Genomic DNA, 24,530 nt, shown 5'->3' with positions numbered 1-24,530 from the left:
ACATAAAAAATAATCCGTTTGGCCAGGTGGATGGATCAATAGAGGAGAGATCAACTGTTTGCAACCTTGGTTATAAAAAACACAAGATAATAAAATATGTAACATAGTTTCAACATTCTGTGAATGATAAGGGCAAAATCTCAAAGAGAGGAGTAGCCCAGCATACCTACCATAAAATAATTCTGAAGGGAATGCATTACATCTTGCCGTAGTAAATAATATGCAGTAATTAGGAACAGTGAAGTTCTTTGTATAATAAACAATCAGAGCATTTACTCCCCTCCTTCCAGAAAATGTTTTAGAACACTTCAAAGTAGATGTTTTAACTAGAAGTGGTTCAGAATGGGAGCTCAGTTCTTGCATGTATTAGTTCACAAAGGGATATACTATTTGTTCATACACACAAGTTTGGTCTTTTAGGTTGCCTGAGTCCTGCTGACTTCATTACCATTTAAGTAGTCTGAAAGAGAGTGAAACTGCACCTACAATCTTCATGCAGAAAAACAAATGTTGTATATTAAGTTAAGTTGGTCCTTAGCAACTCTCTGTTGGAGAATAAGTTTTTGATCTCTTAATGTCAGTAGCTTTCTGCCTTTTAGTAGAGATTTGTAGGTAAAGCAGGAAGTTCTTGCAAAATGTTCTTCATATTATGAAATTAATGCATCTGCTTACACATGCACCCAAGCACAATATTGTGTCTGTAATAGTATCGTCTTTAAATAAACCGATCAATCTTTAATGAATGATTTTGTAATAAGTACAATTTATGTTTCTAATAACTCATGCACAGTTATACAAATGAATGATAATACATATTACAATCTAGGTCTGTATCACTGTTAGACTTAGAGCTCATAGAGCAAGGAGACGGAATTTTGGTAGGTTCTTTTGGGTAGGGAAAAAAAACTGTATCTGCCAACCTTATTCCATCTGTGCAGTTGCTAAAGGTATAGAATCCTAACTTCAAAAACTGAGTAACTCCTGTAGCACAAAGATAGTATTTTGGACATTAAAATTACCTGAATACTGAAATTACTGTTGATATGCCTAAATTTACTAACTACAAGTGGCAAAAGAATAGTTTCCTCGGTGGAATTATACTCAGCCTGCTTTGAATCTGCTGTTTTCCACCAGTGATAAAACATGAATTTTGTAGTATGTGAAATTTCTATCTTAGGGTTTATGAGGTGGAACACTTCCAGCAGGATACTTATGGCTTGCCATGCCAGTAATTTTCATATTACAAAATCCTTGAATGTGAAGTGACTTGATAAGCTAATAAATTCTTTAAATTATAATGGTCATTATTGGGTCAAGGTGAACTGGGTATGATGTTATACTAGACTGTGTACAATGAAGGAATATACAAAGAGAAAAGATTTTGGGTTTTCTGCTCTGAGAAATATGACACATTTCTCTTTCTGACTGGCAATGAATTTTGTTTGAAAAACACACATTTCACACAGCATAATTTGAGCCCAGACTAGGGATATGTTTTATATTTGGTCAGTCTATCACGTCATTGTATTCCCTGTCACTATGTCGGATGTGAGTAGTGGATGGTGAAAACTGAAAGGAAAACTGTGGTGTTTGGTGGATATTGTGGACTGTTAAAAATACAAATGCAGGTTCTGGTGCAAATCAAGCCTGAACTCTTTTCAGAAGCCAAGATAACCAAACTGAGACTGTCGTACGTTGGATATATCACAAGAAGACATGAGTCACTAGAAAAGACAATAATGCTTGGTGAAGTAGAACAATTGAAAAGAACAAATCACCAGGAACAGATGACACACCAGTAGAACTACTGTAATGCACAAAGACAGAATCAAACTTAGTTTCAACTAATATATACCAACAAATATGGAGTAATAAAATTTATTTGGTCTTTGACCAGTGTACCAACAAATATGGAAAACAAAGTTGTGACCCACAGAGTAGAAGCAATCAATATACAGTGCGCCCTTTTCTTACACGGGGGATCCATTCTGGACCCCCTCACATTAAAAAACCACATATGCTCGAGCCCCATTGAAAGTAACGGGGCTCATGCATGTGGCGGTGGTGTGGCAGTGCGTGCACACCATGAGCACGTACCTTCTAATCTAAATGGGATGTGCCGCCCCTTGTGCCCCGCATGCTCCCACGCGGCTTTCAGCATTTGCTGAAAGTTGCATATAGTGCATCCGCGTATGACACAGGCGCACTGTATATTCTCATCCATTAAAAAGGAGACACAGGAGATTACAATAATTACAGAACCATCACACTAATCTCCCATTTAAGCAAAGTCATGCTCAAAATTCTTCAGCAAAGACTCCTATAGAGCCTGAAATCCCAGAGGTGCAAGGAGGATTCAGGAAAGGAAAAGGCACTAGGAATCACATTGCAAACATTCAATGGATAATGGAATGTACCAGGGAATTTTAAAAGAAAATCTGCATGTGCTTTATTGATTATAGCAAAGCCTTTGACTGCATAGGTGTGCCACAACATCTGATTGTCTTGTACTCAGGACAAGAAGCTGCAATCAGAACAGAATATGGAGAAACAGAATGCTTCCCAATCATCAAGGGGCCAGGCAAGGCTATATACTATCACCGTATTTATTCAAGTATGCAGAAAATATTGTACTCAGAGCAGGCATAGACTCTGAAACAGGAGGAGTGAAGATAGGAGGAATTAATATTAACAACCTAAGATACTCAGACAACACAATCCTACTAGCAGAAACAAACAAAGGCCTGGAACAATTGTTGAAGAAGGTCAAGGAAGACACTACCAAGCTTGGATTAATGCTGAACATTAAAAAACAAACAAAAATGATGACCACAGAAGAACTACAAGAATTTACCCTACGCAACAAGAAAACTGAAATAGTAAAAAAGTTCCTATACCTTGGCTCAAATATTGATCAGAATGGAGACTGCAGTCAAGAAATGAGAAGAAATCAGAAAAAGAATAAGGGAAGGGCAGCTGTGACATGGTATAGACCGCCAAAAACAGTGGCCTGTCAGCGCCTGTTTTTCCACCGGAGGTGTCATGGCCAGCCAAGAGCAGGTCTCGGAGGATGAGGATGAGGATGGGGCTCCTCCAGTGCAAGGAGTAATTGAGGTTACACCAGGTGCTAATCCTGCTCTGCCAGGATTGTGCTTTCTCCTCCTCCCCGCCGCCCCGGGGTGTCCTTGGGGCTTGAAGCCCCAGGGACACCCCTTTCCAGGCTGCGGGGAAGCGGCCTTTTGCCGCTTCCCAGCAGCCCGGAAAGCGGTGGATCGGGGCCTCAGTGGCTGCCGTTCTGGCCACTGAGACCCCGATACTCCGGGGAAAGGGGCAGGTACAGCCCACCCCAAATGGGCGGTCTGTAACCCGCCATTGTCTGGTGCCCCTGGAAAGTGCAAATGTGTTGAGTTGAGGCCGTTGACCAACACTGTTGACTCTGATTTCTCATAAATAAGGCAGAGTGTTCCTATGAAGCCAACTCCAAAATCCATTCCTTGAAGGACCACCAAAAGAAATGGCCATTCCAACCTGTTAAAGGCTGTCAAAGTATCAAGTGAAAGTAAGGCTAGAGGAATTTTTGACTGGTTGGAATGGTGGATGATATTGACTACCCTGTGGACTGGGTCTGCTAGGTGTCTGCCCTGCATGAGGCCCGCCTAGTCAGGATCATGTGGATTCATTTCTGTAAATGCAGCTGAACATCACCTTGCTTGTGCTCACCTTCTCAGCAATTACAGCACTTCATTTGCTGTTAAAACATCAACTGGAATGCAGTCCAGAATGTCTTGCACATCAGGTCCTTCCTACTGTTATGAAGCATGGGTAGATAGATGGAGTCTTTCCAACCACAAAGTGACGAGAAGAAAGGCCTATTTGAAGGCAAGAACTTCTATCAATTTAGTCCTGTTTGGCAGTGTGCTTTAAGGGTATGAAATGGAATAGATACTGAAAACTGGAAAATCTACCTATCAAGCAATAGCATGTGAATTAGGATGCCCAAGGCTCTTGTGGTATAAAGCTCAATTTTTGACACACTTCAGCAGCTGGCTGCATGTAAGACTGCCTTTTTTCCTGGAGGTTGGCCATGAATAATGAAAATAAAGAACAGTAGGAGAAATTCTTCTGGCTTTAACATAAAGTATGCTCTTGCAAAAACTGACTTGAAAGGCAATATACCAAAAGCTTTGTATCAAAACTTAATGACAATTTGCAACTGATAAAAATTCCTTTGAGAGCAGACTTGACAAATTAATCTCTTGGGCTGTTGCTTTTATAAATTCATTCAGGATTAAGACTGAAGCAGGGGGGGAGAGGGATAGAAAGGAACATAAAATTAAACTGACACTCCTGGGAGCTTCAGAGAATCCTTGACTTTTTCCTTGTGCTAGTGCTCCGTTTGTTTCTAATAAAGTATCTACTGTATGAGAAATATAAATTCTGAATATTAAGAGGACTTGGGAATCTACTTGGGGTACAAAGTAATAACTGCTAGCTTCCAGTTTCAAACTACCTACTGAATATCCTTGCCCTACTCCTTCCTTTAAATTAACTAAGATGTTAGGCTTGTAATTTAGCTGAGAAACATCATACTGAAGTTCAAATAAAAGTAAAATATTGTTAATAATTGTGCTAGATCAGAAGTTGGCATCATGTGGCCCTCCAGATGTCAGAAGAAGAACTATAAGTCCCAAAAATCACAGCTATAGTTGTGAAGAGTGAGACATGCTAAGAGCTGAAGTTCAATAACATCTGGAGGTCTGCATGATTTCTACTTTGTCATAGATAAAATCACAGGCAGTCATTTTTTCTTTTGTACCTTTATAGACAATCTGTATGATATATGATATATGAAGCTGCCCCTTATTTTTTATTTTTTTATTTTGTAGTTTTTTAGTTTTATTTCATCTTGCTTGTAGATAAGCACACTGTGACCTTAATTAATTACCTGTTTTGATTCAACATTCAGCAATTGATTAAACAGATCTATTTAGCTGGGACTGACCAATAGGATTTAGGCCAAATGCACACAAAAAGGCGCCCTCACAGATTACTATACTTTTTAAAATATGCTTGCATATGTGGGTCTTGATTTCTTTCCTGTTTAAAAAAAATGAAATGTGCCGAAACTGATATGCATGATAACATTAGACCATCACATACAAGTTGATTATTTGTCAACAGGAGTGCATATCCTTTTGAAAGTTTGTTTCAGTATTAACAAACATCTGCACTTTTGGTAGGTTTTGTTCTCTCTATTTCCTGTTCTCTCTGTTTTTTTTGTGCAAGAGTTTGCATATCCAGCTGTCAATTATAGTTTCTTGACAAAAAGTAAATTGGATAAAATCAGACCATAAGGAAGATTCAGGATAATTGCATCAACAGAAGAGCTGTGCTGGCTTCAGAACTGCAGCATCATACTTATCAAAGAGCATTAGCTCCTAAGTAGAAATTAGGAGAAAATCCAATGGTCTATGGGTTTTTCAGTTCCATCACTGAAGAGACCTGTAGTAACACGTAACAGGGAATCTTAACTGGGGATTAACCCTAGAGCATAATGTTCATTTAGGCTTGTTCTAGAAGGCATAACATTTAAGGATTTGCACCTCTCTGGATTCTATTACATTCTATCTCACTCCCACAACCATAGATATGCTTTATATCCTGAGATATGGATAACATGTTGTCCTACATTTGAAGATGTAGCTTTATATCTATGAAAGTTCATACTAAAATAATAACCAGTTAGTCTTAAAGGTGCTGCTATATTCATTCTTTCCTCCCTCACCCTTTTTTACACTGCAAGAGACAGATATGGCTACATCTTTCAAAAGGAATTGTTTTGAAACTCAGATTATCAGGAACAAATAGAATCTAGAAATCTATGGCTGAAACATTGGTGGCAAACATTAGCTATGTATGATGTGGGGGGGGGGGGGCTCATTGCTTAAGTAGATGTTATTTATTTATTTATTTAGGTATTTATATCCTGCCCTTCAGGGCGGCTTACATTTATTATTTTTTAACCAGACAGTTCCCTGCCTGCAGGCTTACAACCTAAAAGACACAACACAAAAGGAGAGGGGAATGGTGAGGGGGGAGGATGTTATGCATGCGATGTGTGAACAGTTATCTTTGTATATGGACAGTGAAACTCTTGGAAGAGAGAAGAGAAATGTAACAGTAGGGGGATGCTGAGAGCCACTGTGATATAGGGTTCAATTTCTGCTTGCCCATGGAAACTCACTAGGCGATGAAGTCGAAGGCTTTCATGGCCAGCATCCATAGTTTTTTTGTGAGGTTTTTGGGCTATGTGGCCATGTTCTAGAAGAGTTTATTCCTGATGTTTCACCAGCATCTGTGGGTGGCATCTTCAGAGAATGCTTGCCTGGAAAGGAGTTGGGTATATATATACTGTTGAACCTGAGTTATTTGCATGTGTATTGTTCTGTTGCTAATGGCAGGCCTCAGGGTGGGAGGGTATGCAAAAGAGGATTAGTGTTTCCTCGACTAGTGCTTATTTTCTGCTGGGAAACATACAGCCCCTAAGGAGTGGCGATATGCTGCCCCTTTCCTAGCCTGATCGAGGCCATGGCAACCTCATGCTGCAGCCCCAATCCAGCCTTTTGAGGGATGCGAAGAGGAGCCACAAAAAGTGGCTCCTTTTTTGCACCCTCAAAAGGGTGCCATAGCTGTGTTGCCGCGGCTATACAGCTCTCCTTTGGGGATGCATCTTATGGACACAGTGCCGGAGGAGCGCCATGACACTGCGTGCCATGTGGAATGGCATGAAGTATCAGGGCTCCCTGGGGACGGAGTCAGACATGCATTGTGAGGATGCTATGCCCCGACTCTGCCCCCAAGCCGGCCTTAATGGCTGGTGTATACAGGGCCTAAGTCAAAACTTTAATAGAGTTCATCCCTCTCCTCATATTATTTTTAAGGACCTTCCCACCATCCATTTGCAGGGAGGTTCAACAGTTTGATTGGGTGCAGATAAAAAAGAGGAATTAGATTTTCTTGAGCTGCACTGTATTCATATCAGCAAAAATTAGCATCAAACTCACAATACTTTTGACCTATGTTTCAGCAAAGCCACGGCCTGCAAGACATGAGTGTTGGGAGTGATAAGAAGGAATGATGATATCATTTGTGCCTCCCCCTCCAATTTTCCTGTTCCCTCCCGAGCTCAGCTGCAGTCCTCATAAGCAGTTGGGTAAGAGAGGGAGGCATACTTATTTACCACTGCTCCTTCACATCAGATCAGTTTTCCCTTTGTTTAAGGACCCCCTGCTCACAAGCACTGATTGCAGTATTGTGTGCATTTGTTCCTCGACTGTTATGCTGTTTGTGCAAATAGGCCATTCATGTGATCTGTACTTATATACACATCCAAAGGAAATATATGTGGAGGCAAAAGATAAGCTTGAATCATCCCATTGATTCAAAGACAAGTACTACTCGATTGACAGATTCTGTCAATGAAAGAGCAAACTGAGCATCCTTAATTTATTTCTGGTGATGATGTGCAAATTCCCCTCTATTTATCCTCACTTTATTTGCTAATGGCATGAGTTATTTTCCCATTTTAGACTTGGAGGAACTCGGACTACATCCGCAAAGCAAAGCTGCAAATACCAGAATTCCACAGCAGTAAGCCATGGCAATTAAACTGGTGTCGAACTGGATTATTTCTGCAGCATGGATGCAGCCTCAGGTAGCTCTTCCAAGATGATTGGGAAGCTTGGAAAATGATACCCATTCTCTCAGCTCTCCTTGCAACCTGAAGTATACCTTCTCACACGAAGACTCCTGAGCACTCAGCATTCCCGTTTCTGACAAATGGTGGTGAAGATAGCAGTGATGACACATGGAAAGGGAAGCACATTTTTTCAACTGTCCATCTGCACCACTCTGGTGCTTTTGATGTGTGGGCAACCTTCAGATATTTTCAGATATATTACATTTCCTGATGACAGTAGCCTTCATTCATCTTAACTCCTCAAATGTCATCACTGCTGCTTTCTATCACCACTTCCCAGGTAGGGAAAAGCAGCATGGTTTGGGGAGGGGTGCTTGCAGGGGAGTAGGAGAGGTTTGCCCTAACATTCCATGGTGGTAGGAATACATGCTCCTCTCATGGGGTATGAAGCTATGCTGATGGTGACATTACTACAGGTAGTGTCTTCCAAGTGAGACAGGGTTTTGCTGAGGAACAAGAATAGATATGTGAAACTGCTGGGCAGCAACAGGGGGTGGGTGAGAGACTGGTGGAGGATCACTTGGCAGTGATACTTTAACTAACTCTTATTAGTACTGCACAGAAGAAGGCAATAATAAACTATTCCCAAATGCATTTTACCTTGAAAACCCTAAGGTGTTGAGACAGTCCAAATCAAATAAGAGATATTACTGGAATATGAGACTTTTAGATTTGAAGGCAGTGGTAAACAGCTGCTGGAGAAGAGTAGAAATTTGTCTTAATCATGCAACTGGACTCAAGTGGAAAAGGTGTTCACTTACTGCCAGGCTCAGATGTGAAAGCAAAGTTTGAAGCTGCACAACACATATACACTTGTCCCTCCACATTTATGGCTTTGACTTTTGTGGATTTGATTATTCATGGATTTTATTATCTCCAGGAATATCTAGGTCCTCCAGCACAAAAGTCTCACTGAAGGACCTAGGGATTCCTAGAGAGAGCACTCCACTAGACATTTGTAGTTCCTCCGGTGCAATTCTATGGTCAAATGTCTGGCAGGTGTTAACCACAGAGTTGTACTAGAGGATTTAGAGATTCCTAGAGAGGTGTTCTGTCAGGTAAAAACATAGTGTTTTTGTTATTTGCAGTTTTTCCACATTCATAGGGGTCCCAGCAAATGTGGAAGGATGAATGTAATAGGAACATGGAAAGTGAGAAGCAATAATCAGAATTTAGGTCACCATAAGTTTAAGCTCACTTTGTTAAGAGGAAGGATGGTTGGATAGGAACTAATGCTTGGAATTTGATCTGATTTGGGGCTTTATGTGCTTTCCTCTTGTTGTTGTGTATCTTCAAGTTGTTTCTGACTTATAGCAACCATAAGACTCAATCATAGGGTTTCCTTTGCAAGATTTGTCCAGAGTGGTTTTGCCACTGTCTTTCTCTGAGGCCAAGAGAATGTGGCTTGCCCAAGGTCAGCCAGTGGGTTTCCATAGCAGATTGGAGATTCAAACCCTGGTCTTAGTCCAATACTCAAAACACTACATCAGGCTGTCTTTCCCTCTCTTCTCATTAGGATAATATTTTTACCAATCCTCAAAGGCTTTAATTCTGACCAAGGAGACATGTTCCTAGCAAATGATTTTGGGATTTGAGAATCTGAAAAAAGGAAACATGCCTAGTAAAGAATGTGGCATAGGTAAGCAGGGAGTATCTAAAGATAGATGTGTGTCTCACTCCCACAGTAGAACTAAATGAATATAGAATATATACAATACTCATATAGAAGGAAAAAAGAGATAACCTGGTCTGGCAAACTGAATCTTAATCTTGAATTCTAACATTCCTATAATTAAGGGGGAAAGGTTTTGCTTTGGTGAAAAGAATGCCAAATAGCCCAAAAGGAACAGCACATATCAAATCTCTGCCAACATGGCAAATTAAAAGAAAGGCAGTTTTCAGGGGAAATTTGATTGCAGCCATCCCTGAAGGGAGAAGTAGCAGCAGTCTGGCAAATCAGACAGACTTCTCTGCTACCAGTCTACTTCCTGCTACCATGAAGCTACAAAGGAGCTTCCTCTTTGTTTCCAAATGGCCTCGTTTTGCTCTTGATTTCTTCTTCCCTGTTCAGTTATGTTACTGATCACAGAATGTTCCCCATTGGGTATCTTGTTAATGACTTGGGATTCCTCACAGCTTCTTGGGATTATATTTTATGTTCACAACAAATAGCCCTCTTGGGGCTTGCACATATTTTTATTTCTCCATGGGCAACAATAACTATTTTTTCCAAATAATACAATTGTAATGCTAGCCCTGCTTCCACAAAAGTTATAGCATTTCATGCTATATGACAGTATCAGTGAAGGAAGACAAAATCTCATCTAAGCCTTTAAAAATGGAAGGGCTAGATCTTCACTGTGACTTCTAGATGAAATATATATATCTTTCAAAACAAAGATTAAAAAGGGGCAATAACTGATACAGATCAACTGCATCTGTTTTCTTTTGAAAGCTACAGGAATGTTTGTGGCTATGGATAAGAGTTCACTCTCTGCCAAAAGAAATGCCAAGACTATGAGAAACAAGGGAGATTGTGTGATCAGCACTGGCTATTCCAGGGACTGTGCAATATTTTCCTCATTGTGATTGTGGACCACCAGAGGCACTCCTGGACAGGAGACACGGAGATACGACTACATCATACAAGTGCACCAGGAGTCCACATCTGAATTCAAGCCCAGAAAAGCCAAAGATGTGAATCTGTTGAGGAGGAATGGGCACAAAGCAGGATGGTAACATCTGCCCATAAAAGGGCCAAGGGCTGAGTGGCAGAGGGGAAAGGAGGGGCTCTCCGCACCAAAGTAGCCTGACACAATGATATTGGAAGAGGCCTCACCTCAGAGTGTCTGACTAATGATCTTTAGCCTTAGAGAGGAATAGCTGGCTGCAAGGGGGTTGTTTGGTGGAGAAATCACAACTCTCCCCTTCTGAATTAAGCCCACATGAGAACTCTGTAGGCAGAGTAAGAGGCAAACAAGTAGGGATCCTTGTGAGAGGAAAAAAGTCCTTCCCTGAGAATCTTTTCTTATTCCTGTCCTGGCCTAGCCAGCAAAGCAGTTTATTTAGCCATCCAACACACCCTGAATAGCATGTGCCATCCTCAGAAACCACAAGAACAAAATCAAATCTTAAAACCCAAACTTTAGAGGGTATTAGTGTGTAGATAAACAACAGAACACTAAAGCTAGAATGGTCAAGCCATAGTATTCTCCATCACCATGGTGGGTTACACACCGCCATTAAAGTACGCACCATTAAAGTACGCACCTCCCTAACCCTAATACGCGCTCTGCATGTAAAAAATGACGGTGGCCGTTCCAGATGGCTGCCGCCATGAGGACATCATGGCCGCACCGCCTCTATACGGGGCGGTGCGGACGTGACGTCCTCGCTCCGTGCCAGGACGCTTAGTGTGCCCTTTGTGCGGACCAGGAAGGAGCTCCGTTTTGGAGCTTCTTCCTGGTTTGCGGCGCCGCTTTGTGTCGCTGGGCGCAGCCTTCAGACAGCTGTGCCCAGCGAAGCAATGGAGAAACGGGCCAAGCGGCCGCTTTCTCCTCCTCCCTGCCGCTGCGGGGTGTCCTTGGGGCTTGAAGCCCCAAGGACACCCCTTTTCAGGCTGCGGGGAAGCGGCGTTTTGCCGCTTCCCCGCAGCCTGAAAAGCGGCAGATTGGGGCCTCAGCGGCTGCTGTTCTGGCTACTGAGGCCCCGATACACCGGGGAAAGGGGCGGGTACAGCTCGCCCCAAATGGGCGGTCTGTAACCCGCCCATGTACAGATGAAAGAGCTGGAAAGTGAAGAAACTGGGCAAGAGGAAAATCAGCTCTTTTGAGATGTTGTGCTGGAGGAGAGTGCTGAGGATAACATAGACAGCTAAAAAAGATAAAACAGGTTGGTTCTTGAGCAGTTGAAGCCAGAAATTTCCCTGGAAGCCAAGATGATCAAATTAAGGCTGTCATAGTTTGGCCACACTGTGAGAAGACATGACTCATTAGAAAAGAAAATGCTAGGAAAGGTGGAGAGACCACAAGAGCCATCCAGTCCAACCCCCTGCCCATGCAGGAACTCACAGTCAAAGCACCCCCAACAGATGACCATCAAGCCTCTATTTTAAGACCTCCAAAGAAGGTCTTTATTTAAAGTCCACCAGTCTCTGAGGGAGTGTGTTCCACTGTCGAACAGCTCTTACTCTTAGGAAGTTCCTCCTCATGTTAAGTGGAATCTCTTTTCCTGTAGCTTGCATCCACTGTTCCTGATCCTATTCTCTGGAGCAGCAGAAAACAAGCTTGCTCCATCCTCAATGTGACACTCTTTCAAATATTTAAACAGGGCTATCATATCACCTCCTAATCTTCTCTTCTCCGGGCTAAACATACCCAACTCCCTGAGTCTCCTCTCACAAGGCATGATTTCTAGACCCTTCACCATTTTTGATCACCCTCTTTTGGATACGCTCCAGCTTCTCAACATCCTTTTAAAATTGTGGTGTCCAGAATTGAACACAGTATTCCAGATGGTGCCTGACTGAAGCAGAATAGAGTGGCACTATTACTTCCTCTGATCTGTATTGATTCTATTCAGTCTCGGCACAAGGAGAAGAAGGAGAGAGAGGTCTGGGCAGCCATTTTGACTGGGTGAATTTTTTTAACTGGGAATATTTGTTGCTGAGGGGGTGGGACTTTTGTGAGTCACTGGGGGCAGAGCTAGCAGCCTAGCTAGTTCTTTATAATTCTCTAAAATTAGGGAGACCATGAGCATGAATCTACAAGCCTTAAACAGAGCAGTGGAGGACAGAAGGTCTTGAAGATGTCTCATCCACAGGGTTGCCATAAGTCAGAGATGACGTGAAGGCAGTTAACAACAACAACAAACCTCAGGGTTTTGTTTTTTCCCCTCATCTTTCTTTGCTAAGCATGGGAATTCCCAGAGCTGCTTGACATAGAACAGCATTGTTGGAGTTGGCCAACATGATTACACAACAGTAACACAAAAACAAGTACCGTTGGCCCTTTGTATCTGTGGCGGGTTCCATTCTGGACCACCCCCCCCCCCGGATGCCAAAAGCCATGGGTGTGTGTGTGTGCGCATGCGTGCACGCGCGCACACACACACACACACACAGACATACAGATACACAGAGACACACATTTACAGTAATACTGTATTTTAGTATTGTCAGCAGTCCTGAACAGAAGGGTATAAATTTAATGGCATAGATAAATAGATAATTGGTAGGTTATCCCCAAGAGTAAAATTGGACTGATCCACATGTTCATGCCAAGTAAATCACAACCCTCTTAACACATTATAGTATGCTGGGGGAGTTCTACAGAGAGATGTTTTTCTATAGGAGACATGTCATGTGTGAAGTAGCTCTCGTTTAGTTCTGATACTGTTTGTCAATATGCATATTCAGGACAAATCCTGCTATTCACCAAGGTCACTCTGTTGACACTCACTGAAACAAACAAAAAAAACACCCCAAAATATGCCACTCCAAATGTCCTGAAACTATCATTTGACTTCAAGTCCATGTATGGCTTCTGGATTTGTTTTGGCTGGCAGTTATAGTCCAGATGCCCATCCCTGGAAGTTATTTTTTTCCAGTGTGGGCATCTGGTTATTTGGCACAGATACACTTGGCTTGAATAGAACTAAGGACGCTAGCAGACTGGCTATCCACTTAGTAACCATTAAAAGGGAATGAATACTGCATTGTGTTGGCCTTATGCCTGTTACTTTACTATGATAGCTACCAGGTTGAAATGTGCAGGAAAAATTGGGATACAAACGGGGGGGGGGGGGGGTCCTCCAAAGATTTTGCAAGAGTGTGCACCATAGGACAGTAGACACCAAACATCAATCCTCTCAATGTTGACAGCCCATTCTGACCACAGTTTGCTTCACAGACAGTTGTAACCAAAGCAGGAGTGTCCATAGCTTATCCTTGGGTTTCACTGTTTTCATGCTCGCACACCCAGAAAGACACGGAGAGAAACTGTCATCTACAGGGTGTGATTGTACACATGAAGATTGTGACTGGAATTTGTTCTCTGTTTTCTTAAGGAATGACCAATTAGGTTGACCAATCAGAAAATAGATAGCAAAAGACACCTGTTGCAGAAATAGTTTGTCCCCCATGTGGTTCTGGCAGTATTCATTATGTGCCCACACATTTTATTTGCAGGCAGCTTACAATATATTGGCATAATAAGTGGCTTCAGAAGAAACGAGGGCTCCTCATTCAAATGCCCCCTGTCCTATTGTCTGTTTGTATGAATTAGCTTTGATACAAAAGGGCCATCATAGAGGACAAATTGCTAAGTGGCAGAGAATGTGCTTTGTATGCAAAAGGTCCCACTTTCAGGCCCTCCTGCCTCCAGGTACTTCTGGAAAAGCCAGAAATGCTTGCTAGGCTACTGCTAGTCAGTGTAAGAAAATACTGACCTTAAATAGACCAGTGGTCTGCTTTAGTATAGGCCAGCTCCCATAACTTCCACTGTGTTTTTGGCCATAGGCTTCAGGTGATAACCCTGGAGTGCTGCAGTACATAGTCTGGCAAGAGTTTCTTTGCTTGAACTGTTTTCAGCACCAACAATTGCAAGGTTTCTTGGGACAGCTCCTTACTCCAAATACTGATGTAGAGACATCATCCTTCTTAGCTAATCTGATGTGTTTCTTGCACATAGCCACAGAACGGGTGAGTTTCCTCTGATAGTAGTTACTGTTCTGCCTCACCACATTGACTGTTTTGTGTTCAGAAATGCAGATTCTCACTATGGATTTTAATTATTGTTGTTGTGTACCTTGATACCATGGAGGTTTTCTCTTTTATTTATTTATGGATTTATATCCAACTTTTCTCCCAAAATGGGATTCATGGTTGCTATGGTAAGATTTGTTCAGAGAGGGGTTTTGTTTGCCTTCCTTTGAGGCTGAGAGAGTGTGACTTGCCCAAGGTCATCCACTGGGTTTGCAGGGCCAAGTGCAGATTCTAACCTTGGTCTTCCAGCATTCTAATCCAACACTTAAATTACCAGCTGTGCTGGCTGTCATGGACTTGAATGTCACCAGATGTTTGGCAAAGTTGTTCTTAAGATCACCCTTCCTTCTCAGTTGGCTTTTGTATTTGTTGATTGCTTGCATGGCTCTGTACTGCTTCATTCCCAGGAATGATGGGAGAGAATGCAGAAAATCTTCAGTTTCCCCTGTGTTATTGTTAATACAAATGCATATCCTTATGGTAAGTACAAATAGTATCAGAATGATCAGCATAAACATAAAAATTAAAAAGAACACACAATAAATAATAATTAAATATAGCCGATTTAAGAGCAGAGCAGCAGGCAAAAACCATTTCACACACATTTCTTTGTCTTAGGAAGCACACAATATTTGAGATTCAGCAGTAGAATATTTTGGGGAAGATAAGGCAAGGCAGGATAGATTTCAAGGAAGTGCACTGGTTCTCAAATCTAAGCCTCCAGTTGTTTTTGACAGTCAGCTTCTAGAATTCTTATCTAATCGGTACATCAGTCAGAAATTCTGGGAGTGGTAGTCCAAGAGCCCCACCTCAGAGCCTTTTAACTTCAAAACTAAACCTGGGACTTCATTAACGCTAAACAAATGAATGAAAACAAGGAAAAGCATGTTCTACCACATGTTCTTTCAGGGGAGAAAATATGGCATGATTTATAGAAGTGTTTGAAACTTTTGTAGTGGTCATGTTGTTGTATTCCAGCTTAAAGACATGTGCTGAAGTAAGCATAATTTAGAGTGGTTTCAGGCTTTTTTTAATCTAAAAAGTATATTTCCTAAATAATCAGCATTCTAAGTAACATTTTCAACTCTTAAGTTTTTACCAAGTGTAGTTTCAAATATAGGTGTACAAATTTAAGAGCAAAAAAAGTACAGTAGTGCATTTTTAAAATTATTTGGTAAGTGATAACATAGTCCTCTAGGGGTTCCCACTTCACCACCCTCCTGCCTCCTCAGTGCTCTCCCACATTGCTTCAGATCTAATCCTCCAGTTTTACTACATTTGCAGGCCAAGTTAAAACCTTTAAGGTGTCAATTGTATTCAAACTGCAGTATTAGGCCCTCTGGCTGCAAAACTGCAGGAGAATGCTTCTGCAGCAAGTAGAAATGACACCATGCTCATTCTTTGTTCTTGTTAGTTCATTAAAAACCAATTAAATAATGGATAACTTGACTTGAGTAAAGCCATACTACAGTTAAATAGTGCTCATTGTTCCTTTCAGATGTGTGTCACAAAATCAGAGGGATGATAGACAGATTGAGTTCCATTTATGACTGATAGACCATAGTTTTAATCTACAAGGAAGAACAAATTTTAGGACTAAAATCACTGTTTAGCTACTGAACATTGAAAATCAGCGTTTTATATATATATGATATAAATGTCACTGATTCAGTGGATTTACTCTAGAGTTATTACCTTTAAAGCCCTGTATGGCTTGGGCCCGAGTTACTTATGGGAACGCATCTCCCTATACAATCCGCCCCACACCCTTAAAACAATGGAGAAGAATTTGCTAGAGTCATCAACAACTAAATACACGTCAACTTCTCAAAGAGCATTTAGTATAGTTGCCCCAAGACTGTGGAATAGTCTCCCGGAGAAGATCCGTCTTACCACCTCCCTGGAAACCTTCAGGAGGGCGGTTAAGACGGAGCTCTTCCAGCGAGTATATCAACCTGACTTTATGTGAAATATAGATCTGTTCCCTGAAAGCACCCTGTCCCACCGTCGCTTCTGGCGAGCATATCCACCTGATCTTATGTGAAACATAGGAGTTTATCAGACAAGGGGACTTGGGAGTATAATCCAATGGCAATCTGAACGCAATCATGGGGTTTCACGTTATTGAGTGATAACCCACTACACACAAATTTGGGCAATGGGAAGTCAGTCTGAACGCAATCATGTGGTTTCACGTTATTGCGTGATAGACTGCCACACACAAATTCAGGCAATGGCATGCTACCGTATTTTCAGGCAATGGGGAGCCAGTTTGAAAGCAATGCGCATTCACTTAATTGTGCAAAACTAGCGACTTTAAGTGAATGCGTTCTGGCCCCACTTTCTTTTCATTTGAATTTAAGAGAAATTCCTCTCATGTGATAAACTCCATAGATCTGCTCCTTGTACAGGATGTGCACACTCTGCCCAACTGTGGCTTGTGAAATTTGGTTTTAATTGCTTATTTTGGATTTTATGAATTGTTTGCGTGATTTGTAATTATTCTGTCATATTTTATATTATGTTGTAATCCCACCTCGATCCACCCAGGAGATGTGGGAAAATACATATTATTATTATTATTATTATTATTATTATTAAACCAGTCTGTAATTTACAGCTATTGAGAAATACAGAAAGAGTAAAACACATCAAACGCTTACGTAATGGCAGAATGTTAACATTTGCAAAGAACATATGAGACAGAAAATTTGAGTGCTAGAGAGAATCTATTACGTTATGTTCCCCTCTTTCCTGAGTGGTGAAAAGTCCCAGGCTAGCTCTGTGTGTGTATGTGTGTTGATTGTTTTCAAGACGTTTCTGTCTTATGGCAACCCTAAGGTGACCCTTTTATTGACAAGTTCCTTCAGCAGGAGTGTGCCATTGCCATACTTTGAAGCTGAGAAACTGTGACTTGCCCAGTAGGTTTTCATGGCCAAGTGGAAATTTGAACCCTATTCTCCAGTCATAGTGCAATGCTCAAACTACTACACTGCACTGGCTTACAAGCTAGCTATGGAGGAGGTATTCTTTATACCTGAGCATTTATTTTCATTCTGTACTTACTGAAGAAGTGGGTTTATATCCATGAAAGCTCATGTGAAAATAAAAACCACTTAGCCTTACAGGTGCCGCCACATTTTTTGTTCTTTTCTTCCCTCCCACTTCCTTCCTTCTTTTTGTATTCTAAGTAGTCACATTGGTTTGTTGCCTTTATATCCAGGTTTGCCTTTATGCAGTTCAAGGTGAACAAAATGCTTCACTGGAGAAAAAATAATCAAAACACCAGTGTCATGTAATGCTTTTATTAAGACATACCAAAACACTGTATACTCAGCAAATTCATCAAATTTACAATCCCTTTTTCTTCCATATAAAGGTTAACCAGACAAAAGTGTGATGCAGTAAAAAAAGGTCTACTGAGCAGAATGGAAAAGCAGGTTTGAAGGACTAGAAGTTTCCCTGTGAGGAAACATACTGGAGAAGAGTGGTGTTTTATATCTCTTTATTTGCTACTATATAGGTAGGCCAGATAGGATGCAAGATACATAACAAGCCGGTGCCTGTCCTCAAGGAAGACCACCCATGCTCCAATTTCCTTTCCCAGCATATTCCAGTATAGATTTCCTTCTTGTACTTTCTTATTGAAGGAGACTTTCTTTGCAAGTAGGCACGCCTTCAGGTTTTTTAATTTCCACGTACGCCATGCTTTTCCTTCTGCTTGAAGTGATGTTTATTCTCCTCCTCCCTAGTTCTACCCTCCTAGCTTTGCGAGATAAATCAGGCTGACAGATAGTGGTTGGTTCAAGGTCTCTCAATGAGCCTTTTTTGGGGGTGAGTGGGTCTGAACAAGAGTTTACCCAGTCCTAGTCCAACACTGTAACCACTATACTGCTCTGGCTTTAGTTAAATAACAACCTAATGAATCATTACTTGGTTGTCATCCATCTGAGGGCTATAAAGGGACCCAGAAGGAGGACTGCAACAGGAGGAGGACTGCCAATGTCCTAAAAGGACACAGAAGGAGGACTAGCATTGAATACTCTGCTCTCAGTTTAGGTCTCCCATCTATCCTGGCTGGGCCAGCTTGGTTCAAGTAACAGATTACAGAATGATTGCCATTTTCCTTTTCTCTAACCATGCCTTTAAAATAAAATGAGATTCAAAGTAGGAGGGCGGGCTTCATATTTTACTTCTCCTAACAAATATAGAAAAGTCTAAGGCCAGTGCTACATTTCATCCTTCCAGACAACAATTTTTATTAGTGTGCAGGGCTCAGGGAGACTCATGTTTCTGGGAGACCTGTGTTTGTCATTCTATCTTCTATTAGATGTATAGTTGTTGTTGTTGTGCATCTCCAAGTTGTTTCAGATTTAAGGCAACCCTAAAGCAAACCTGTCATGGAGTTTTCCGCACAAGATTTGTTCAAAGCAGGTTGCCTTTGCCTTCCTCTGAGGCTGAGAAAGTGTGACTTGTCCAAGATCACCCAGTTTCTCATGACTGAGCAGGGATTTGAACCCTGGTCTCCACAGAGTCATAGTCCAATGCTTAAACCACTAAGCATGCTGGGACTCTTGGGGTTCATCTACACTGTAGAACTAATGCATCTTGAAACCACCTTAACTGCTAGTCCTTCCTACAAAATCCTGAGATTTGTAGTTTTCTGAGGCACCAGGACTCTTGGGAAGAAAAGGCTAAAGACTTATGTAAAACTACAAACCATAGGTTGGAGCTGCAGCACTTAAAAGTGGGATGATGTTGCATTAGTTCACCAGTATAGATGCATCCTTAGATGATTTTATCCTGCATTTAAATATACTCTTAAATGTTTGTTGTTGTGCGCCTTCACGTCTTTCCCAACTCACGGCAGCCCTAAGGCAAACATTGTAATAGTTTTCTTGGCAAGATTGGTTCAGAGGGGGGTTGCCAATGCCTATCCTGAGGCTGAGAGAGTGTGACTTGCCCAATGTCACCCATGGGCTTCATGGCCGAGTGGGGAATCATTTCCTGGTCTCCAACACACAAACCACTGTGCCATGCTGGCTCTGTCCTGAAATGTAGGAGGGCTTATAGCATCCTTCTCCTTTTCCCCTTGAAGCTAAAATGGAAAGAAATGGGGTGAAACAGGAGAGTGGAGAAGAGGGAAACCTCTATAGCAATCTACTTGCATCCTGTCAGGCTGCTTGATGTCTCAGTGCCACCAGGAGAGACCCCCAAAGTAAAGCCCCTCTGCCCAAATTCCCTTGCAGCAAGACCAGCACTGGACCTCCCCCCCCCCCCCCCCCAGTGCTTCAAAGAGTCTGTCTGTGCTTCCTCTTTCTTTATGGCTTCAGCCAGGGGTAAGAAAGGAGGGAGGGAGAAAGACCCCTGTGCCCCTGAAGCGCCTTTCCCGCCAAGGGGGCTTTGCCCCGTTCCTCCCCATTATTGCCACCAAGCGTCTTTGGCCAAAGTCACGTCTCTCCAGAGATGGTGGTGGTGGTCCTCCTGGGAGAGACTGCCACTGCACTGCCAACCTTGCTGCCCAGGGCAGAGTGGCCAGATGTGTCCTAAGACCCGCAAACGCAAGGGGTAGGGCCTGCAAGAAAAATGTGGGACAGGACCTCAGAGAAGCTTAATACATGCATGTAATTAGGCATTCATGCTTCTTAGTCCTGCTCAAAATGGAGGACCTGTTGGAATTCCTCCTGGGCAGAGGAAGGTGGAAATGGAGGACAGGCCTTGGCGGGGGGCGGGGGGGGGAGAGGAGGAGGACCAAGTCTGGTCACCTTCTGGAGTTGGGACAGAAGACGGTTGAAAGGAGGACCAAGTGTGGCCCTGCTTCGTTTTAGTCCGAGTCTGGTCAGTCTGCCGGCTTCCTGGTCCAGCTCAAAATCTTTTGCTCTTTGGACAGAAGGCGGCCCTGGAGGGAGGAGGACCAGGCCGAGTCCCGCTGCTCCCAAGGGGCAGGACTGGAGGAGGCTGCCCTGCAGGGCTGGAGCTGAGGCCGCAGAGAGAGAGAGAGAGAGAGTCCCTCCCCGGCCGAAGGGAGACTGCTGCTGCTGCTGCTGCTGCTGCCCGACTCCAGAGGGGCGGGGCTTCAGGGGTGCCCCCTCCTCCTCCTCCTCCTCCTCCTCCTCTTTTTAATGCAGCACCAGGTTTTCCAGCCAGGAGCCGAGTCCGGACTGGCTCTTCTTGCGGCAGCAGCAGCAGCAGCAGCGGCAGCAGAGCGCGCGCGCCGGTGCCTTTCCCTCCTTCTCCTCCTCCTCCTCCTCCTCCGCGCCAGAGGCTTTGCAGCAGAAGAGGAGGAGAAGGCGGCAGCAGCAGCAGCAGCGCCAAGCCCGCCCCAGCCCCAGCCCCAGCCCCAGCCCCTGCTCGGCTTGGCTTGTCTTGCCGCAGCGGCCCCTCTCCGGCCCCCAGAGAGAGACTGAGAGACTGAGAGAGAGGAGCCCTCCTTGCCTGCCTTCTCTCTGCCGCCCATCCCGCCTTTTCTCGGCTGGCCTTAAAAAGGGGGGGGGGGACTGAGGAGGGGTCGCCTTTTTATTCTTCTCTTTGACATTTGGAGGCCAAGGCGTTGCGCTTTGCAGCAGCAGCAGAGGAGGAGGAGGAGGAGAGCCTTTTGCGGGTGCCTCCTTGGCGCCGGGGGGGCTGGGAAGGCTCTGAGGGGGCCGGCAGGGAGGGACCTGTTGGGCGCCTTGGTGGTGGTGGTGGTCCTTGGCCCAGACGGAGGGAGGGAGGGGAGGCTTGGGAGGCCCCAAGAGCAGCAGCAGCAGCAGCAGCAGCAGGAGCCCCTTCCCTGGCTGGGGCTGGCGCCAGTCTTGCAGCAAAGGCAAGGGCTCTGGATCTTGGCCACCGCAGCAGCAGCAGCAAGAGGAGGAGGAGGAGGAGGAGGCGGAGGCTTGTCTTGCCTGCCCCTTTGGGGTGGATTCCTTCTTTTCGAGGATGGGGCTTCCCGGGCAGCAGCAGCAGGAGCCTCAGGATCAGCAGCCTCAGGAGCAGCCCCGTCCGGCCTGCCCTCCCCTCCGCTGAGCCCCGGGGCGCCGAGGCGATGCGATGATGGCCACTTGCCCGCTTCTTCTGCCTTCTTGCCACGCCGCCAAGCCCGCTGTCAATGGAGGAGGACATTGATACCCGCAAGATCAACAACAGTTTCCTGCGCGACCACAGCTATGCAACCGAAGGTAAGCCGGGCCGAGAGGCAAGGAGCAGAAGCATGGCAGCAGCAGCAGCGGCAGGCGCCGGCCAGGACTCCTCCTGGGAAGCCCTCCGCGGCTCCTTCCCGCCATCCAGCCCCGGGGAAGGGGCGCTGCCTTGGCGGATGCGCCTTGGAGTTGGGGGCAGAGGAGGAGGAGGAGGAGGAGGAGAGGCACCCGCCATAATGCGGTGATGCCGGGGAAGCCTGGGCCCCAAGGAGCAGGAGGGGGAAGGAAGAGCATCGTCGCCAGCAGCAGCAGCAGCAGCAGCAGCAGCAGCAGGTGGATCCGGAGGGAGCGACCCTGGGCCCCCGTTGAGGTCGAGGAGCCCACCTGCCTTGGGCCCTGCCCTTCACTGGCTGCCCCCCCCCCCTTGGAAGCCAGCCCTCGCCTCCCTTGGGTGGCCTTTCCTGTGCCCAGGGCCAGGGAGCGTGGAGCCCATTCAGGGGGGCTCAAGGGAGGCAAGGCTGGGGTCCCTGGGGGGTGGGGTGGGGGGCTCTGCGATGCTTGGCAATGCAGCCTTCTTCCCACCCTCCCCTAAGCCAAGGCCCATGGCTGCTGCCCTGAGGATGACAGAGCCAAGCCGCCTCCAATCAGAGGGCAAGGCTGCTGCGGTGAAGACAGGTGGCGGTGGCGACAGGCTCCTGGAGGGAAGGAATGCAGCAGCAGGGATCCTGCAGCACTCGGATTTTGCTGAATCAACCGGGAGCGGAAGGGAGGGGAAGGGGCCCAGGGGAGAGGGAGGAGGAGAAGGGGGCTTGCTCTCTTCCCCCTTTTTAGGCAAGGGAGGACTGAAGGTAGCTGGCCATCAAATGGAGAGGCTGGATGGCTACGGAGAGTGAAACAAGGGCTGCATCCACACTGGGGAGATAACCCAGTTTGGCACTGTTTTAACTGTCCTGGGTCAAGGCTATGGAATTCTGGGAGCTGGAGTTTGTTGTGGGGCCCAGAGCCCGGTCCCACAACCAACTCCCAACTCCCAGAATTCCATAGCCTGACCCAGGACAGTTAAAACAGTGCCAAACTGGGTTATCTCCCCAGTCTGGATGCAGTTACCAGAAATAGGTGGAATAGGGTGGAGCCAGTCTATGTGCCTTCTCTGCAAAGCTTTGCTGATTGTCCAGAGCAACAAAACTAGATGCATCGCAAATGTGGGAAACGACATTGTATGCTTGGTACACATAGTGTGTTCTTGTGGCACCCACCTCCTGCATTCTTTTAAAAGCTGAAATCTTTAGGGTTGACAATGGATGCGATGGACTGGAAACCAGCCTTAAGCCAAAGGATGAACAACAACATGTTAAGCATTTTGAGTTGTCTTATATTGTATGACATTCTGTTCTTTTGAGTATAATAGCATCCAAAATCCACCTCTTCTGAGGAATGTGGCAGCTGTTGGCTCGAAGGAAATGACTACATTAATGTTTCATTTACCCATAATGAAACAGATAAGAAGCCCTTAGAAGATTGTAAGATTGTACAGTATTTCAATTGTCATAAGATAAAGGCACTAGATCCTGTCTAATCTTGGAAGCTAAGCTGGGTCTTAGCTTATGGAAGCTAAGCATAGGAAACCACTAACCACTGCCATGTGCTGTAGGCTATATTTCAGAGGAAGAGCTGGCAAATCTTATGGTTACTTAAAAAAATGTTGGCTGACTGTCAGATTTATATTTATATTAAAAAACACAACTGAGGAAAAGCTGAAGGTGAGCTTCTCTTGAGTGGAGGTGGCTGGTGTAGGCCAAGAAATGGAGAAGCTCTCAGAGACCTAGTCTGAATTTGGGTGTCTACTATTCAGATGTTTATGCCTTTGGTTTGTCATTAAGGGAATGAAGGGTAGCTTGTGGCTTCCATATCATGGAAGTGGAAAATCTGCTTCAGATTTTAGTCTGAAATTTGATGGCACAAACCAAGGTGCTGGATCTTATCCTCAACAAAGGTTCTGGCATAGCATGATTCCTCATCTGTCAGAAGTTTTTATTGTGATGGATCATTTTCAAATGAAGATGCCCATGAGCTAGAAATTATTTGCTTTGTGAACCCAATGCTTCAGATCCACCTATTTTCAGGGATAGCCATGTTACACAAGAAGTAGTTACATTAATTTGTTGTATGGATAAGATTTTCTCAAGGTGTCATTGGGGAAATCCACTTCTGAAATTTGGAAAGCTTTAAAGATCTCTTTGAAACACATGTCTATCAAACAAATGTAGGTTCAACTTTGGTTCTATACAGCTTGTGTCTCCATCTTCTCCTTTTCCTCTTCTCTTTTTCTTTCTTTTCTTTTCTTCTTTCCTGGGTACAGTACATCAGCCTTGTGAGCGGTTACCAAATATCCATCACTTCTTAATTCTGGATATTGTAGCTCATCGAACTCAACAGAACTCATGGGGAATCCGTTCCAGACCCCCCTCAAGTTCCAAAACTCACACATATTCAAGCGCTATAGGTTTGAATGGGGCATGCCCCCCATGGCAGTTACCCCTCTGTGGATTTTCAAGTCCGCTAACTTGAAGGGGTGACTGTATTCATGTTGTCAAGGGTAGGAGGCAGAGGTAGCCCATGGTCCAACTGAAGGGAGGGGCTCAGCGTAGCATGAGAAAGTGATTCCCCCTCCCTACTGAGACCATGAGACACTGGTGGTAGGAGGCAAGATTGACATGTCCCCAGGCATGGATTGGAGATAGATCCAGATCTGCTGGTAATTAGGTGATTTTCAGTACATCAGGAAGTAATTTTGACTTTCAGGAACTTAGCCAAAAAATATCCTCAGCTACATTGTATTGCTGAAATAAAGAACTCCTGCATTAACCAGGAATATATGTTTAATTTTGTA

At 44.2% G+C, this 24,530-nt stretch overlaps 1 protein-coding gene across 2 annotated transcripts in view; it reads left to right on the top strand.

Moving 5' to 3' along the window:
- Nucleotides 1-24,530, top strand: part of PPP2R2B (protein phosphatase 2 regulatory subunit Bbeta) — a 301,992-nt gene that overhangs the window by 71,378 nt on the left and 206,084 nt on the right. Inside the window, exon 1 of one of the 2 annotated variants that reach the window (XM_089531381.1) lies at nucleotides 21,092-21,679. The exons of the other annotated variant lie outside the window; for it this stretch is intronic. Within the exon in view, the coding sequence (XP_089387507.1) occupies nucleotides 21,610-21,679 (70 nt within the window). The 5' untranslated portion in view covers nucleotides 21,092-21,609. Of the gene's footprint in view, nucleotides 1-21,091; nucleotides 21,680-24,530 lie in introns of those variants that run through there. 2 annotated transcript variants of the gene reach the window in all.

This window comes from Sceloporus occidentalis, unplaced genomic scaffold, assembly GCF_023333645.1.
Source record: "Sceloporus occidentalis isolate IW3139 unplaced genomic scaffold, rSceOcc1.0.p SCAF_1, whole genome shotgun sequence".
Classification (NCBI taxonomy): Eukaryota; Metazoa; Chordata; class Lepidosauria; order Squamata; family Phrynosomatidae; genus Sceloporus; species Sceloporus occidentalis.
The sequence above is the reverse complement of the archived record's forward strand: the minus strand, read 5'-3'. Positions and strand labels throughout refer to the sequence as shown.